This window comes from Seriola aureovittata, chromosome 7, assembly GCF_021018895.1.
Source record: "Seriola aureovittata isolate HTS-2021-v1 ecotype China chromosome 7, ASM2101889v1, whole genome shotgun sequence".
In the NCBI taxonomy this organism is placed as follows: Eukaryota; Metazoa; Chordata; class Actinopteri; order Carangiformes; family Carangidae; genus Seriola; species Seriola aureovittata.
In genome coordinates this window covers 10,575,954-10,591,658 of record NC_079370.1, presented here as the reverse complement: position 1 = coordinate 10,591,658, position 15,705 = coordinate 10,575,954, and the positions used below count along the sequence as shown (strand labels likewise).

Here is a 15,705-nt window from a genome sequence, read left to right as displayed (position 1 = left end):
TATGACCCACCTCCACCTCCCAGTAGTGTCGCCCTGAGGTGAAGCGCTGATGACTCAACACACAGTAATAGTAGTGGAACCGTCGTGGGTTGGCCTCGATGTCCTGGGTGTCTTTGTCTTCCTCAAACCATACGGAGGTGCAAGACTGAGACAGAGACAGATTAGGGTGGGCTGTCTCAGGGTCAAAGGTCAATGATGTAATATCTGTAGGCAACAGAGATTAAGTAAGATAAATTCTGTTGCTGTTTTGCATGTGTTGTGTCAAATCAGATAACATATATACACATACTTGGGTAGAGGCAGCTTTTCATATGCTTCCATATCCTGTACTGGATGGGCCCCACAAACTGGCCAGAGCGCACCTCAGTGTCCACCTCCGGTGGAAGAACAAAGCTGACCTGAGACCTGCTTGGACAAAATGGAAAAAAGGGAGGACTGAATGATGGATGATGGAACATCAGTCCTGGTAGACACACCACGGAGAGGATTAAAGAGATGGATTGATCTGCACGAGTAAGTGGAAATGCCAAGCACACATACACATAAGATTAATGTGTTAGTGGGAAACAGTGGAAATGGTAAAAGAAAAAATTGTTTTGTAAAAACATGCTTTGAGGAAACCTGCCTTTTTATAAGATCTTGAATTTCCTGAAATGAGATAAACAGTTTAGGAAAAATGGGTTGTAAACATTTATGCAGCATTTTACCACCTTATGCTGTCCATTCCTATTTGCTGACTCATGCATTGACTGCCTTTTGTCCTTTCACTTAAATGAGAAATTGATTTTGACTTGCAAAACCAGGCAAGTCAACTGTTCAGCCAATCAATGTCTATAAGTGACCAAATAAGTACCAATGGACAGCTGCAGAACGGCTAACAGGGTTACTCCGCAGCCCTCGGATTGGTGTTTGTGACTTATTTTCACAAGTTTTGTCCCAGTTCCAGGGAAATGCCAAAAGTGACGGTATAAACCCACGTGTTCCTGCTCTACTGTTGTGCTAAGACTTTTCCAGAATGTTTTATTGAGTCCAAATCATTCTCCACCTCCTCCTCTCTCCCCCCCCACACCTACGTCCAAATTTGTATCAACACACCCCACCTTTGTATAATTACAGTATATTCAAGTCACAAATGAGACAAAATCTATTTATAATCAGATGTGATCTCTGGATTTCTTCTTTTTCAGTGAAAATGCTTCCTCACTTTGAGCAGCTTAGGACTGTCGTCCTCGGCCAGTTTGCTGTTGAGCACTGTGATTGCTCTCTCCAGGCCTCTCCCTTGTTCTGCTATTTTCTTCTCTCTCTCCTTCAGCTGCTTCAGTTGTCTCTGTCTCTCCCTCCTCAGTCGCTCCAGGTCCTTACACTCCTCCTCATCCAAGAAACGATGGAGGTTCTGAAACTCAGCTCTGATTTCTCGTTCCAGGCCATCAAAACTGGTCTGAAAGGTGAAAAAAATGGACAGTAATTAAATCAGCCAGGGTGTGACAAAAAAACTGGATATGACTATTTTTATATTTAGTTTTATGTTAAAGTAGAATTACATATAACATAATATATAAATGTATATATATGTGTTATATGTTTGTATGTGTGTGTATGTATATATATATATAATGATTTATAATGCAGCAACAATACCTCCACTTCCACTGACTCTATGAACGTCTCTCTTTCTGCTTCTCTGCTTTCATCTACCTCATGCTTGATTCTTTTAATAGCCTGGACAAGCTTTTGCTGTAACACACACACACACACACACACACACACACACACACACACACACACACACACACACAGGAGAAAGCGGATTGGAGAAAAAAATACACATGGAAAAGAAATGTTACTGATTTGATATTCTGCGTATTGAGTTTCTTTGTCTATCAAATATGACCTTTAATATAAATACAGCCACAGAAAATGTATCTCATGTCAGCTGTACTTCACACAGCAGCAGGTGAAAACGATAAAACACGAAGCTTACCTTGTTATCACAGAGAAGACTTTTATTGCAGTTGTTGTTGGTGTCTTTGGTGTGGTTTTGGTACATTCCAGTTGTCTGCAAAAAGGACAAAACAGAAATCGAGAAGACTCTTGAGAAAGTGCCATAAAGGTGATTGAGGGAGTTAAAAGGGAGGGACAAAGCGAAGGACAGGAAAGCGTAACAATACACAGAGGGAGAGGGAGAAAGAGAGAGTGGCTGAGAGGGAAAAAGCACATGCCAGCGCAAAGAAAACAACAGCAAGACTACGGTCAGATTAATAGAGCAACAAGGACATACATCCAAGCAGAAAATTAACGAGAGAAAATGTATTGACAAGCACAGATCAGTAGCCACGGCCTGACTTGTGAATATATGGATCCATTAAAAGTAGAGGAGAGATAGGGAGGGGGCTGGAAAGAAGGCAAATGACTGTAGCTGCCAGGGGGGGCTTGCTGGCTGGCTGGCAGCAGCGATTTATGGCAGCAGGCACATAGGAGTCTATTTCTGTCTGCCAGTGTCTTTGGAAAGAAGAATCTGGTGGTGGAGAGAGGCAGCCAGTCAGTCAGATATTGTGTTTCATATCAGCAGTTGTTTTGCCTGGAAGGGAGACAATGCATGTTTATTTTTGCAAGGTCACTCTAATGTCTGTGGGCATGAGAGGATCCAGTGCAGCAACTATAAGCTATTAAAATGCTCGCTGCAATAGTTGCATTGAAGGATGCTGTTTAGGTAACCGTACCCTGCTGGGGCCACTGTCTCTAAATGGACAGTCAGCATTTCTGCTCTCTTTTCTCCCAGGAGTAGATCTGCACCCCACTGCCCAGCCACAAGCCTCTTCCCATTTTATTTTAAAAAACAGCCTATCTAAACTTTTTATATCTTTACCTCTTTCTTTGTTTCCGCCTGTCTCTTCCTCTCAAACAGAGACACACACGGGGGTCTGGTTGTGGGTATGTGCACTGAAGCAGCATTACTCATCTCTGCAAATGTTCCTCATCTATAATTCATTGTGCTGGGTCCTGGCAAGTGACTGTGCTGAGCTAAGGTTGAGCTGTAAACTCAGTGCACTACAGTATGCGGCAGGTGGTGGGGACACTGACAGGATGATTCAATAAAACACAGAGGCCAGCTGCATGAAGTCATGGAAGTATGCACAGCAAATTCTGCAGCTGCGAACCAGCATTAACAATTAAATCTTAACTATATGAATTGTCTTTTTGTTTAATTTGGACTTGAAATTATGGGACTCGTTTTTTGCTATCTTACAATATTAACACCTAATAATGTTCACAGCATGGGAAATTGGCCATTTATATTGGCATGTAGAAATACAAGACAGTCACAATAGCAGCACAAAAAATATTAAAACAATTGATTTGATTGTCAGTCAGACTTTATGTTATTATCAAATTACACAAAGGAAATAAACAAAATACTTCTACACTTAAATAGTTTTGCTTTTGTAGCTCTGTCTGCAATTAAATATTTATATATAGAAATAAATAAATAAATCAATATGATCCGCCCATCGCGACGCATGAAACTGACGTCACGACAGTAAACAAGAGCATGTCGCACAGACAGACTCAAGTAAGAGGTATCAGTGGTTTTTCATGGATAAAAGTGTCTTTATAATTAATCGAAATCATGTTTTCACATTTGAGATGAATCTCGGTGTATATTTCCAGAGCTCCGTGAGACCGGCAGCTGTGTATCTTTAGCGAGTTAGCTGTGTAAACTAACGTTTACCTTTAGCTTAGCCTAGATTAGCATACAGCCCACCATCCTGTTCATTACACACTGCAGTAGTGTTGTGTTTTCACTAACAAACAGACCGTAGTATGTAAATTACCTTTAGTATGAATATATACAATGACTGTTAGCTAGCTCATGTTTGGTCGTTTGTGTGTCGTGTTGCAGAAATGAACGGTCAAGCGGATGTCGAAGTTGACTACAAGCGGAAATACAAAAATTTGAAGAGAAAGTTAAAGTTTCTTGTTTATGTGAGTATATTCATCAGTTACATTCAGTCGACACTTTACAAAAACATACAGCTTCTGTGTCTTTATCTGGACTGTTTGGTTTTCTTTTGCAGGAACAGGAATGTTTTCAGGAAGAGCTGAGGAGAGCACAGAGAAAGCTTCTCAAAGTTTCCAGGGACAAAAGGTGACTTTACATTGTGTGTACTTAAAAATGAATGGATATTGAGCGATGTTACGTGCGTGAAGTAAACAATGATCTCAATCTCATCTCTAGTTTCCTTCTGGACAGACTGCTACAGTATGAGAGGCTAGATGAAGACTCCTCAGGTAGGTGTATACCTCATTTCATTATGAGTAAACAGTTTTTCTGTTGCTTTCTTTTAATGCATGTTGTATCCGCTGTGCCGCTGGATCAAGTTATCTTGTCTTATGTTGTAGATTCAGATGCAACAGTGTCTTCAGAAAACAGTGAAGGAGAAGGTCCCAGGGAGAGGGAAAGAGAACGTGACGGAGCAAAGAAGTAAGTTGGGCATTTTACATAGGATTCAGGGTAACTCTTGAGTAGCACTATGTAGAACATTCATGAATCGCTATTACCATGAAACATTACATGAATATGATTGTGCAATATACGTATTGATATATTAGACTCTAGACTTAAACTTAAACACACTGTAATAAACATAGTCCTAGTACAATGAACGACAGATTATCCAAATGAAACCTTGAAAATATGGTTTCTTGAGGGGACTGGGTAAAAAGTTATAAGGCCTTCAACAGCAATCCATTATTTGTATTTAAGTCTTGAATGAGTATGTGAAAGGATGATACAATTATCTGGAATTATAACCAGCACTGATATTTGAGTCATTACACGTAATTTATAGATACTTGTAATTGTAAACAAAATAGTCTACTTGTTTGATGCCAGTTTAATTTTCCCAGGGTCCACTTTGTGTCTGTTTCTGACCATCACTAACACTTTCCAGGACCACACTGAAACAGGTTTAGAAAACTACTGGATTAGTGTGGACAGGAGGCCAAAACATAGAGAACGATACGCTCTGAATTCTCTTGCTGTTAGACCCCACTCATTAGTTTCTCTTAATTTCTCACGTACTCTTTTCAGGCGAAGAAGTAGTCCAGGGGCGTGTCTTCCTTCATCATCCTCTCCTCATCTCTCCTTGCTGTCCCGTCCTGGTGTTAATCCCCTGCAGTCATCAGGCTCTGGACCCTACCTCAACACTGTGAGTTTCCATCTCCCTCTCTGATATCTTAGTAACATTGCTGCCATTGTCATCTCCTCATCAGCAAACATAGTCCTTGTTTTAATTTGACATTATTTATATGATTTGATTTTTTTTGTCATTTTATTCATAAGTCTGTTTTATCTCTTCTTTGTTTTTTGTTTGACATCTATAATGGCTTCACTGTCCTTGCATTGTTCATTCTTCTGTGTATGTTTTTTTGTGTTTTTGTGTGTGTCTTTCTTGTAAATTGCCTATGCCTGTGTGCATGTGTGTTCGTGTGGTCATTTGGCAAATTGGGGGCTGCGTGCGTGTTGGGCAGATGCCCTTCCCACCAGAGTATTTGGCTCCCCCAGCTGAACGAATGAAGAAAGAGAGAAAAACAAAGACGCCAAAAAACAAGAAAGAGACTACGGGGAAGGTGAGAGAGGAAAACAGAAAATGGGATACTTAGAGATGATGATGATAATAATAATAATAATAATACATAATAATTATTATTATTATTATTAATAATAATAATAATAATAATAATATATATATATAAACAAGTACAAGGAAGTGAAAAGTGTTTGTGTGTTCTCCTAGAGTCCAAAAACTCAATATTGGTTCATTTTATTTTGTTGCACAGTTACTTGATGTAACTCGATGTAACCTGTAATAATGACATTTCAGAACACTGATGATGAAGGAAATTCAGTCCCCCAAGTATTTTTAAGTTTGGCACTTTGCTGAAATGACCCTCTGGACAGTTTTTTTCATACGTTCAAATACATACTACGTGCTGATGCTGATTTACAGCCATCCATCCAGACCCCTCCTTCCTACATCATAATCTTTGTCCCTCTCTGTCATTCCTAACACTTTTGTTTCATTCTGACCTCAGGTTGTTGCCCCAATGGCAGCTAATTACCCATCAGCCCCCGCAGCCCCTCCAACAGCCAGTGGCCCCTTCAGCTGGGTTCCCAGACAGATGCTAAGTGGAGATGCAGCTGAGGAGGAGGGGGAGAGCGATGGAGACAGTGACAGAGGAGATGAAGACAGAGGGGAGGGAGACGAGGCTGAACTAGTTATTGACATCCCTAACGAGTGAAACTGAGCATGTTTAGATGTATTTAAAAGCAGGGAATGGACGGGATGTACATGTGTGTGCAAGAGAATGTGACAGTCTGTGCAGTTTCTGTGCTCAGCAGACCATTCTATATTTTCAAAAGGGAGCCAAGCGCCCCCTGGTGGACTTCTACTTAACAGCAGTATTGCTGTCAAAAGTATCTCCCACAGAAATGTGGTTTTCATATATTATGTTAAGAATCTGATCTGTGACAGAAGTGCAGTTTGTAAGTTTTTAAGAAAAACCTACTGCCACTGTGATGACTGGATATATTACCTTGTACTTAGCTGCCCGCTGATCATTTTGTCTAAACAGTCTTGCAATGCGCAACTGTGTGCACAATTATTTGTCCTCCATTGTCCAACCACCATGAAAGCTGAGTTAGTATGATAGAAATGTTTAAAACCTTGTGTCTTGTTTGCTTGTTACAGGCAGTTTTGACACGTCATTTGAATTTATGCTATTAGATGATATGTTCCAATCAAAGAGGTTCTTGTTAATGGAAACATATTATTTTACACATATCAAAGTGTGTGTGTCAGAGAATAAAATGTTAAATATTTCTCATTTTGTCATTGTAGATATGTAAAAAAAACTGTGTAAGTGTTATTGACATTTTATAGAAAGGCTGGATGCCCCACCCAAGGCTTCACACCCTAAAACTGTCATTCCAGAGCTATAGTCACTCAGGTATGCTGCAATCTGTGTGAACTGTATGCTGGACATGCGCACTGAAAACATTCATTCATACGAATAAAGAAAGCCAATATAAATTTGTTTCATGTTAGTTATTGCACATTATTTTCTTTGCTTGCTTGAGGTCTCTGCAAAGAAATCTTTATACCAGTCTTGACACAAGCCCAGGGGTACATTTGGCTCATGTTCGCCACAACTCTTAAGCAACATGAACGCAGTGTGGCTGGATTCCACCTCTTGTGGATCTCAAAGGGAGTGCTGGATATTTTTCTTTTCACTCTTGCACATGCACAGGACTAGCTTATGGGATTGCATACCAATTGCTGTTTTGTGTTACATGATGATTTAGTGAAGAAGAGTCAGCCAACATCATGTCCCAACAGGCATGTTTTTGGTATTAAGGAAGGCGAGCTGCAATGAAAGACAGTGTGTTGTGTCTGGGAAGTGAGATTTCAAGAATAGCTGCACTCTGGGTGAGACAATGACCCGTGACTGTGACACTGTCAGGATTAAGCTTTAATGAGGACATTGTTCATTTTAAACCTCAGATGCTCACTTCTTACCTGGAGTTTCAAGCGAGACGTTCTGCTTGAGTCAGCACTTTCAGGTATGTGCTTTACCAATAGTAATAGACAACAGGAGTGTGTTAATCAAGTTACCTTGCAAAGAGATTATTGTTTGGGAATGCAGACCTACAGGTAATTGACAGCTTTTAGTAGGTGTGGGCTTGGTTTGTGTACCTAACAGCAAAGGGAGTTAAAGGTGTAACCATAGAGAGTATAAGAGGGAGGGGTGAAGTGGAGGTACAGCCGGAGGGATAGTCAAAGAGGGTGGAACTGACAGAGGGGGCGAGGTTTTCAGGGAAAGGGAAATGAAGTAGTAAGCAAGATTGTGCCTGCAACACAGACTCACTCTGTCAGAGTACAGCTGAAATTAAAAGAAGACAGTCATGGCTGGAGACAAACAAGAGGAAAGACCAAGGAGTGTGTGAGAAAAACAACAAGAGGTTAGCAGCCAGCCTTGGCCACCTTATCTTCTCCATCTATATACGGAAACCTCTGGATAATTTATAAGCCTCTCCCTCTCACTCTAAGTGAGTGCGTATGAGAGAGAGGGGGGATTTGCTGAGCTCACCACCACCATGCTGTGTCCTGCTACTGTCAGTGCAGCTGCTGCTGCGGCTGTCTGGCTGCTGGCAGTGCTGGGCCCAGGCCTGTCTCTTCCAGCTGAGGACAACTCCGAGTCAGACTTCACCCTCTGCAGTCACTGCTTCTACAGGCAGACACCTCCTCAGGGAGCCTCTGCAGGGCTGCGCCTACTCTGCCACAGATTGCCCAGGGGACAGGCGTTTGCCACTCTGACCAGACCAACCTGTGACACAGCTGTCTACTCCGCGTTCCATCTCAGCCATGGATGGACAGAGAAAGAGGGGGAAGAGCTTGTGGTAAGAACACATCTCTCATGTTATTTAAAGTGGTACAATCTGTTTTCGAATAAAGGAATTAGACATGTGAAGTACAGTATAAAATCACAGCTTGTTTTAAATCAGTGGTGTAAAGCAAAGCACATTTAATCAAGTACTGGACTTAAGTCTAAATTTGAGGTACTTGTACTTGACTATTTCCATTTTTAACTTCATACTTATACTCCACTACATTTCAGTGAAATATATTGTATTAAGGTTCTGCATTAAAAAACATATGATAAGCTAATAATTAAAATGTTTTGTTAAAGATTAAACTAGTGGTTCCCAGCCTGTTTGGATTGTGACCCCTTACAAAAATGCAGTGTCTGGTTAGGGCCTGTGATGACTAAGTGGTTATCAGGTCCATCAATGAGCCATTTCCCCTCTAAATCTCTCAGATTGATTTTGCTAACTGTTCAAGGCTCCTCTTTTCACAAAAAAAGCAAAAATGTTTGAAAAATCCCCAAATAAATAGAAAGTTGTGGAAGAGAACTGTTTTTTTCTTCTTCTTACACCATTAATTATCTCATGACACCCCAACTTTATCTTGTGACCCTTATGGCTCCCTGCCCAATTCCTAATTGGGAACCACAGAACTAAACTACCTAAATGTGTATAAAATTAGCTCCTCCTCAACCAACTGTAACGGATATCTCCATTTTTTTAAACAGTGAGCTTTGGTAATTTCCTGCAAGATAAGAGCAATTGTGGTCAACATACCACCGAAAAAGCTCTAGTTTTGTTCAGGAAATGACGTTTGTCAAACTTAAACCATTCAAATTGTTGCATAATTATCTATAATCAGTCAGCTGTTGGTATACATTGACAGTAAAACAGGAATAATACATTTTTTTCACATATCCTATTTTTCATGTTATAGACACTCAGTTAACAACCAAAAATCCCTGGTCAATTAAATAAAACGTTTGAAAATACTAGCTTATGTATCTGTAAGGTAATACAGGGGATTATAACAAGTGTACACTTAATGCACCCACACCTTAACAATTGGTTGTGATTATTTTTTCTCTCAGACAGAGGAAGAAGACAACATTGAAGTGGCAGTACCAGCTCTCCTCAGAAGAGGCGGGGATCCATCTCATCCTGTGTTGCCCACAGACTCCCCTCTTCAACACTGGGACTCAACAGTCACAACACTGGTTCAGTCAAGCATCAGTCCCCAGTGTAGCACTTTAGGGGGCGACCTCTACATCCTGACTGGGGCAGGAGGTCTCGGGGCTGCTGAGGATGGAGACGAAGAGTGTCAGATGAAGCCGCTGTGGTCTGCAGTGTGCTGCTCTGTCCCAGGGGCGAAGGATGGCTTCAGCATGGGGTTAATCAGCGAGACAGAAGGAGGGGAGAGGCAAGTTAGCATGACAGAGCTGGAGGAGATGCTTGGAGTGCGAGACATGTTCTCTGAAGGCTGTGGAGGAGCAGATGTGGAAACTGCTGGAGTTGGAGTAGGTCTTCACAGTGAGGGGAACCAAGGAAATATAGAAAAGATGGATTCAGACGCTTCTAGTGAAGAAACGGATGATAAAGATGTGGATTCAGATGCTCCTAACGAAGAGACGGATGATAAAGATGTGGATTCAGATGCTCCTAACGAAGAGACGGATGATAAAGATGTGGATTCAGATGCTCCTAGAGAAGAGGCGGATGATAAAGATGTGGATTCAGACACTGCTGGTCAAGACAGTGAAGGGAAAACTACTCTTGATGCCCAGCCAGAGGAAGCTGATGAAGTAACACAGGAAACTTCAGAAGATGCGGTGAAATCAGCGAGCAGCAGTGAAGAGCAGGCTGATGTGAGGCGTTCAGGAGCTGCCAGGTCAGAATCTCCTGAGTCTTCAGCTGAATATGAGTCTGTGGATGGAGAACAAAATTCCACCAGCACTCTGGTCTACATCCTCTCCACCACCATGTCCATTATTAAAGCTCCACTACGCCCTGTGGTCTCCAAGGTCACACAGTTACCTGGACAGGTGATACAATTTACTGAACCTTTTTGACATATGTTATATTTAAACTTGAGGGGGCACTCCAGTAATTTACTATTACATTTCTATAAGATTGGAATTCACAGGAAAAAGATTTAAAAAAAAAAAAAGAGAAGAGTAGTAAAAATTGGTCAAGATGTCTCTGCTATACCCCAGTCTGTAACAGAGTGTCAGTTATAAAATTGTAGTCTCCACATCCAAGCCAAGGTAACCCCTTTTTAATTTCACCTGCAACAGGCAAAATACTTGGTAATTACAAATACTTTATGAATAATAATATAATAATATGAGTAACAATAACAGTGGGGAAAAGTTAAATGAGTTTGCAAAAAGCAAGAGGAAACGCAGTTCAATCAGGAATGCAACAACAATAGGATTTAGCTGCAAAAATGTTACAGATCATTTCTTGTTTCTTCCTTTGAGTCTTTTTTAGGGAATATCTTCCCAAGAGTCCATGACAGAAAATATTGAGATGTTAGTTTAGTGTTGTCAGTTTGAAGAGAAACAATTACATTTCAACATTTTAAACCCATTTGTGTTTAAGAGTCTCCTCATTCCAGTCTATGGGAGTAGCAGACTGGATTGAGGTGTAGTCAGTAAGAGGTGTTAATGCAAAATTCATTACATTCACTTAGGTCTTTCTGTCATTTCATTATTCACAACTTTTTTATCTCGCTTAAAAAATGACACTTTTTTTTTTATATCTTGATTCAGGTGACCTATGTTCTTCAGGAAGACCTTGGAGTTCTCTCTGCCTTGCCTGGAGATACCTACTACCTGCTCCACCTCTTGACCTCTGACCTCTTGTCCTGGATGGGCTCAGCTGCAGAACTGGTGCTGGGTGTCGGGGAAGCCTGCTTTTTCAGTGTTTACTACTGCACGTCATCCATCCTGGGAGCCCTGATGAGCAGCTGCCACACTGGGGTCTCTGGCATGGGGACCCTGGCCGGTGACACAGTGGGGGTATTTGGTGGTGTGCTAAATAGTACTTGGTGGGTGACCAAGTTCTTTGGAGAGCGGCTGTGGGAGCAAAGCGAGGGTTATGCAGAAACGATGATGTCAGAGATGGGGGGTCAGGCCAAAGCTGTAGGTGGAGGGTTGGGTAAGCTGGCATGGAGAAGTGGAAATTGCGTGGGTAATTTGTTTAGGCTGGGATGGGGGTTAATTACTGGGATGGTGGATATGCTCACTGGTGCGATGAGAGAGGGATATGGGCGGGAGTCAGAGTGAAGAAGGAAAGGACCATACCCCAGATGAGGCCATCAGTAACAAACTTTTTCAAATGTTTTTCTCCAGTTTTGGTTTGTAAATTTGGAGGTGTGAAAAAAGGAAAAACTATTTGAAGCTGATCTCATTTGATATGCCTTAGTTGTTATAGAAGGATAGCCACAATCAAATTTCGTATTATGCAGGTCTTACACTTCACTGTGGAAAGCTGGCTGTCCAAATAATCTGCTGTACTTGAGAGCTTCCCCAACAGTGATTTAAAAAACACTGTCCACACTGTGCTTTTGGATGTAATTGTTCAAGACTACTCTTGTATGATACTTTGGTTTGTGTGTAAGTTTGAATAAAAGAGACTGCTGGCTTGCCATTGTAACATGCACCATTTCCTTCTTTGTCTATTCTTGTCATTGATCTCTTTCTCTGATCCAGTAGTAGAATGTAACTACTGTTTTACACAATTACTCTACGTTAGTGTAATTTTAAGGCACTTTTACTTTAAGTCAGTGCATCCACAGTATGTTACTTCATACTTCTACGCCGCAACATTTCAGAGGGATATACTGATTTTTTCCCTCTTCATATATTTCATGCCCATTGTTACTAGTTACCTTTACACCAGTAGTTTATAAAATATAACACAATGTTACACATTAGACCACCCAAAAGTCATTACAAATATATTTACTTTGATTGATATGTGTTCGCTGGTAGGAACTTTTACTTGTAGTAAAGTATTTCTACACAGTTGCAGTTTACAATCTATAATATACTACAATCATTTCAGGCTCCAGGTAATTTTTTTTTTCTTCAATTTGATATTCCATACTCCACACTTACTCAGTTTGTGCTCTTCACCATTACTTTTCTAGATGGAATGCACTTTTTACTTTTTAGGTGGTTGAATTAAATTGAACATGATGTTAGTCTCTTTTGGAAGACTTCTTTTGTATAATAAACTGTCTTCATTTGGAGTAACTACTGACTTTGAAGTCAACACTTCCTTCTCATGGATTTTGACTGACTAAGAGTAATTGTGAAGTGTTGTGATGTGTAGCATACACATTTCTATAGTGGAGCATCAATTACAAAATAAAGCTATTTACTATATATTACAGTAGATGGTGCTATTATAACATTTTGCAAACTCATTGCAAACACCCTCTATGCACCAAGATGTGCGCTGTGAGAGAATCAACAGTGTCTGCTGGAACAGGTAAGCTAAAGTTTTTATTAAAGCTTTTATCAAAACTTAAAGTCATGTTTTCTTTGCTGATGATCGATCAATAGACTGGAACATGGATGTATTATGGTCTAGAACAAAAGAAGTCTTCTTCCTGTATTTCCTTCCCTGCTCCCTCCCCAGGCACATCTGACCAATCAGCAGGGTGGACATTCTCACATGGTTTGTAGTGATGCATTTTGGTTACTTCTTTCTTTGTGTGTGTGTGTGTGTGTGCGTGTGCGTGTGCGTGTGCGTGTGCGTGTGTGTGTGTATTATTTGGCACCTTTTCGGTAACACTTGGATACACTGGAATGAAGAACAGATATATAGGACTATTGCTGACAGACACACAGCACAAGATGTAAAAGATATAAATAGAGAACAATCATATGCTACAAGATTCTTAACAAAGCTTAAGGCATATACTATGACGTTTTTATGACTTTTTATGCATTACTATACTATGATGTTTTACACCGTTTTTAGGCCTTACTTTACTTTTATGTTTCCTGACATTTGTATGCCTTACTATAATATGACGTTTTTTTGACATTTTATGCCTTACCACACTATGACGTCTTATGTAATTTTTATTTCTTACTATACTGTGACGTTTTTTTGAGGTTTTCATGCTTTGCTATACTATGAGATTTTATGAGGTTTTATGCCTTACTATTATATGATGTTTTTGTGACATTTTCATGCCTAACTATGCTATGACATTTCATGATATATTCATGCTTTACTAAACTATGACGTTTTATGCCATTTTTATGCTTTACTATACTATGATATTTTGCAATGTTTTTAGGCCTTATTATAGCATGACGTTTTATGCCATTTTTATTTCTGACTATACTGTGACCTTTTTTGAGGTTTTCAAACCTTACTATACTATGATGTTTTATGCCATTTTTATGCCTTACTATACTATGATGTTTTTTCGATGTTTTTAGGCCTTACTTTACTTTTATGTTTTGTGACATTTGTATACCTTACTATAATATGACGTTTTTTTGACATTTTATACCACACTATGACGTCTTATGTAATTTTTATTTCTTACTATACTGTGATGTTTTTTGAGGTTTTCATGCTTTGCTATACTATGAGATTTTATGAGGTTTTATGCCTTACTATTATATGATGTTTTTGTGACATTTTCATGCCTAGCTATGCTATGACATTTCATGATATATTCATGCCTTACTGTACTACAACGTTTTTATGCCATTTTTATGCTTTACTATACTATGATATTTTGCAATGTTTTTAGGCCTTATTATAGCATGACGTTTTATGCCATTTTTATTTCTGACTATACTGTGACCTTTTTTGAGGTTTTCAAACCTTACTATACTATGATGTTTTATGCCATTTTTATGCCTTACTATACTATGATGTTTTTTCGATGTTTTTAGGCCTTACTTTACTTTTATGTTTTGTGACATTTGTATACCTTACTATAATATGACGTTTTTTTGACATTTTATACCACACTATGACGTCTTATGTAATTTTTATTTCTTACTATACTGTGATGTTTTTTGAGGTTTTCATGCTTTGCTATACTATGAGATTTTATGAGGTTTTATGCCTTACTATTATATGATGTTTTTGTGACATTTTCATGCCTAACTATGCTATGACATTTCATGATATATTCATGCTTTACTAAACTATGACGTTTTATGCCATTTTTATGCTTTACTATACTATGATATTTTGCAATGTTTTTAGGCCTTATTATAGCATGACGTTTTATGCCATTTTTATTTCTGACTATACTGTGACCTTTTTTGAGGTTTTCAAACCTTACTATACTATGATGTTTTATGCCATTTTTATGCCTTACTATACTATGATGTTTTTTCGATGTTTTTAGGCCTTACTTTACTTTTATGTTTTGTGACATTTGTATACCTTACTATAATATGACGTTTTTTTGACATTTTATGCCACACTATGACGTCTTATGTAATTTTTATTTCTTACTATACTGTGATGTTTTTTGAGGTTTTCATGCTTTGCTATACTATGAGATTTTATGAGGTTTTATGCCTTTCTATTATATGATGTTTTTGTGACATTTTCATGCCTAGCTATGCTATGACATTTCATGATATATTCATGCCTTACTGTACTACAACGTTTTTATGCCTTATTATAAAATTATGTTTTTATGATATGTTATGTACTATGTTATGTTATATTATGTTATGTTATGTTATTTTGAATTATGTTATGTTATGTTATGTTATTGTCTCAATGAAAATATTTCTAAATTAAAGAATAGTCATTCCACAATCTACACTTTGATTGAAAGCTTTATTAATATTGAGTGATTTTGCATTATCTGACCTGTAACATGTATGAGAGCAAAAAAATATAATTGCAACACTTATCGATAAGCTACCTTACTATACTATGACGTTTTTATACCATAATATTTTATGACATTTGTATGCGTTATCATGCAATGAAGTTTTGTGACATTCTTATATCTTACTTTACTCTGATGTTTTTATGATATTTTTATGCCTTACTGTACTTTGACGTTTTTCAACGTTTTTATACCTTACTATACTATGATGTTTTAATGACATTTTATGCGTTACTATACTATGACGTTTTTATGAAATTTTGTGCCTTAGTATACTATGACATTTTTCAACATATTAAGGCAGCACTACATTATTATGTTTTGTGCCATTTTTAAGCCCTACCTTACTGTGACGTTTTTATGATATTTTATGCCTTTCTATGCTATGACG

At 38.8% G+C, this 15,705-nt stretch overlaps 3 protein-coding genes across 5 annotated transcripts; 2 read left to right on the top strand and 1 right to left on the bottom strand.

Moving 5' to 3' along the window:
• Window positions 1-6: 6 nt before the first annotated feature.
• si:ch73-54f23.4 (zinc-binding protein A33) lies at window positions 7-2,179 on the bottom strand. The gene is made up of 6 exons (XM_056380362.1): window positions 1,982-2,179; window positions 1,639-1,734; window positions 1,205-1,438; window positions 626-648; window positions 290-405; window positions 7-145 (listed from the first exon to the last, which is right to left on the bottom strand). The coding sequence occupies exons 1-6, from the start codon at window positions 2,045-2,047 to the stop codon at window positions 123-125; spliced, it is 558 nt and encodes a 185-aa protein (XP_056236337.1). The 5' UTR covers window positions 2,048-2,179; the 3' UTR covers window positions 7-122.
• Window positions 2,180-3,525: 1,346 nt separating this feature from the next.
• Window positions 3,526-7,098, top strand: ino80e (INO80 complex subunit E). 3 transcript variants are annotated; one of them, XM_056380343.1, is made up of 8 exons: window positions 3,526-3,578; window positions 3,902-3,984; window positions 4,077-4,147; window positions 4,238-4,290; window positions 4,402-4,483; window positions 5,093-5,210; window positions 5,533-5,631; window positions 6,097-7,098. In XM_056380343.1, exons 1-8 carry the CDS (start codon window positions 3,551-3,553, stop codon window positions 6,301-6,303), a joined length of 741 nt encoding a protein of 246 aa, XP_056236318.1. In that variant the 5' UTR covers window positions 3,526-3,550; the 3' UTR covers window positions 6,304-7,098. The 3 variants fall into 3 exon arrangements, with proteins under 3 accessions (XP_056236318.1, XP_056236320.1, XP_056236319.1); XM_056380344.1 differs by having other exon boundaries at window positions 3,530-3,571; XM_056380345.1 differs by lacking the exon at window positions 5,533-5,631.
• Window positions 7,099-7,429: 331 nt separating this feature from the next.
• Window positions 7,430-12,086, top strand: LOC130171922 (uncharacterized). The gene is made up of 3 exons (XM_056380242.1): window positions 7,430-8,461; window positions 9,517-10,467; window positions 11,197-12,086. The coding sequence occupies exons 1-3, from the start codon at window positions 8,159-8,161 to the stop codon at window positions 11,710-11,712; spliced, it is 1,770 nt and encodes a 589-aa protein (XP_056236217.1). The 5' UTR covers window positions 7,430-8,158; the 3' UTR covers window positions 11,713-12,086.
• Window positions 12,087-15,705: the final 3,619 nt, after the last annotated feature.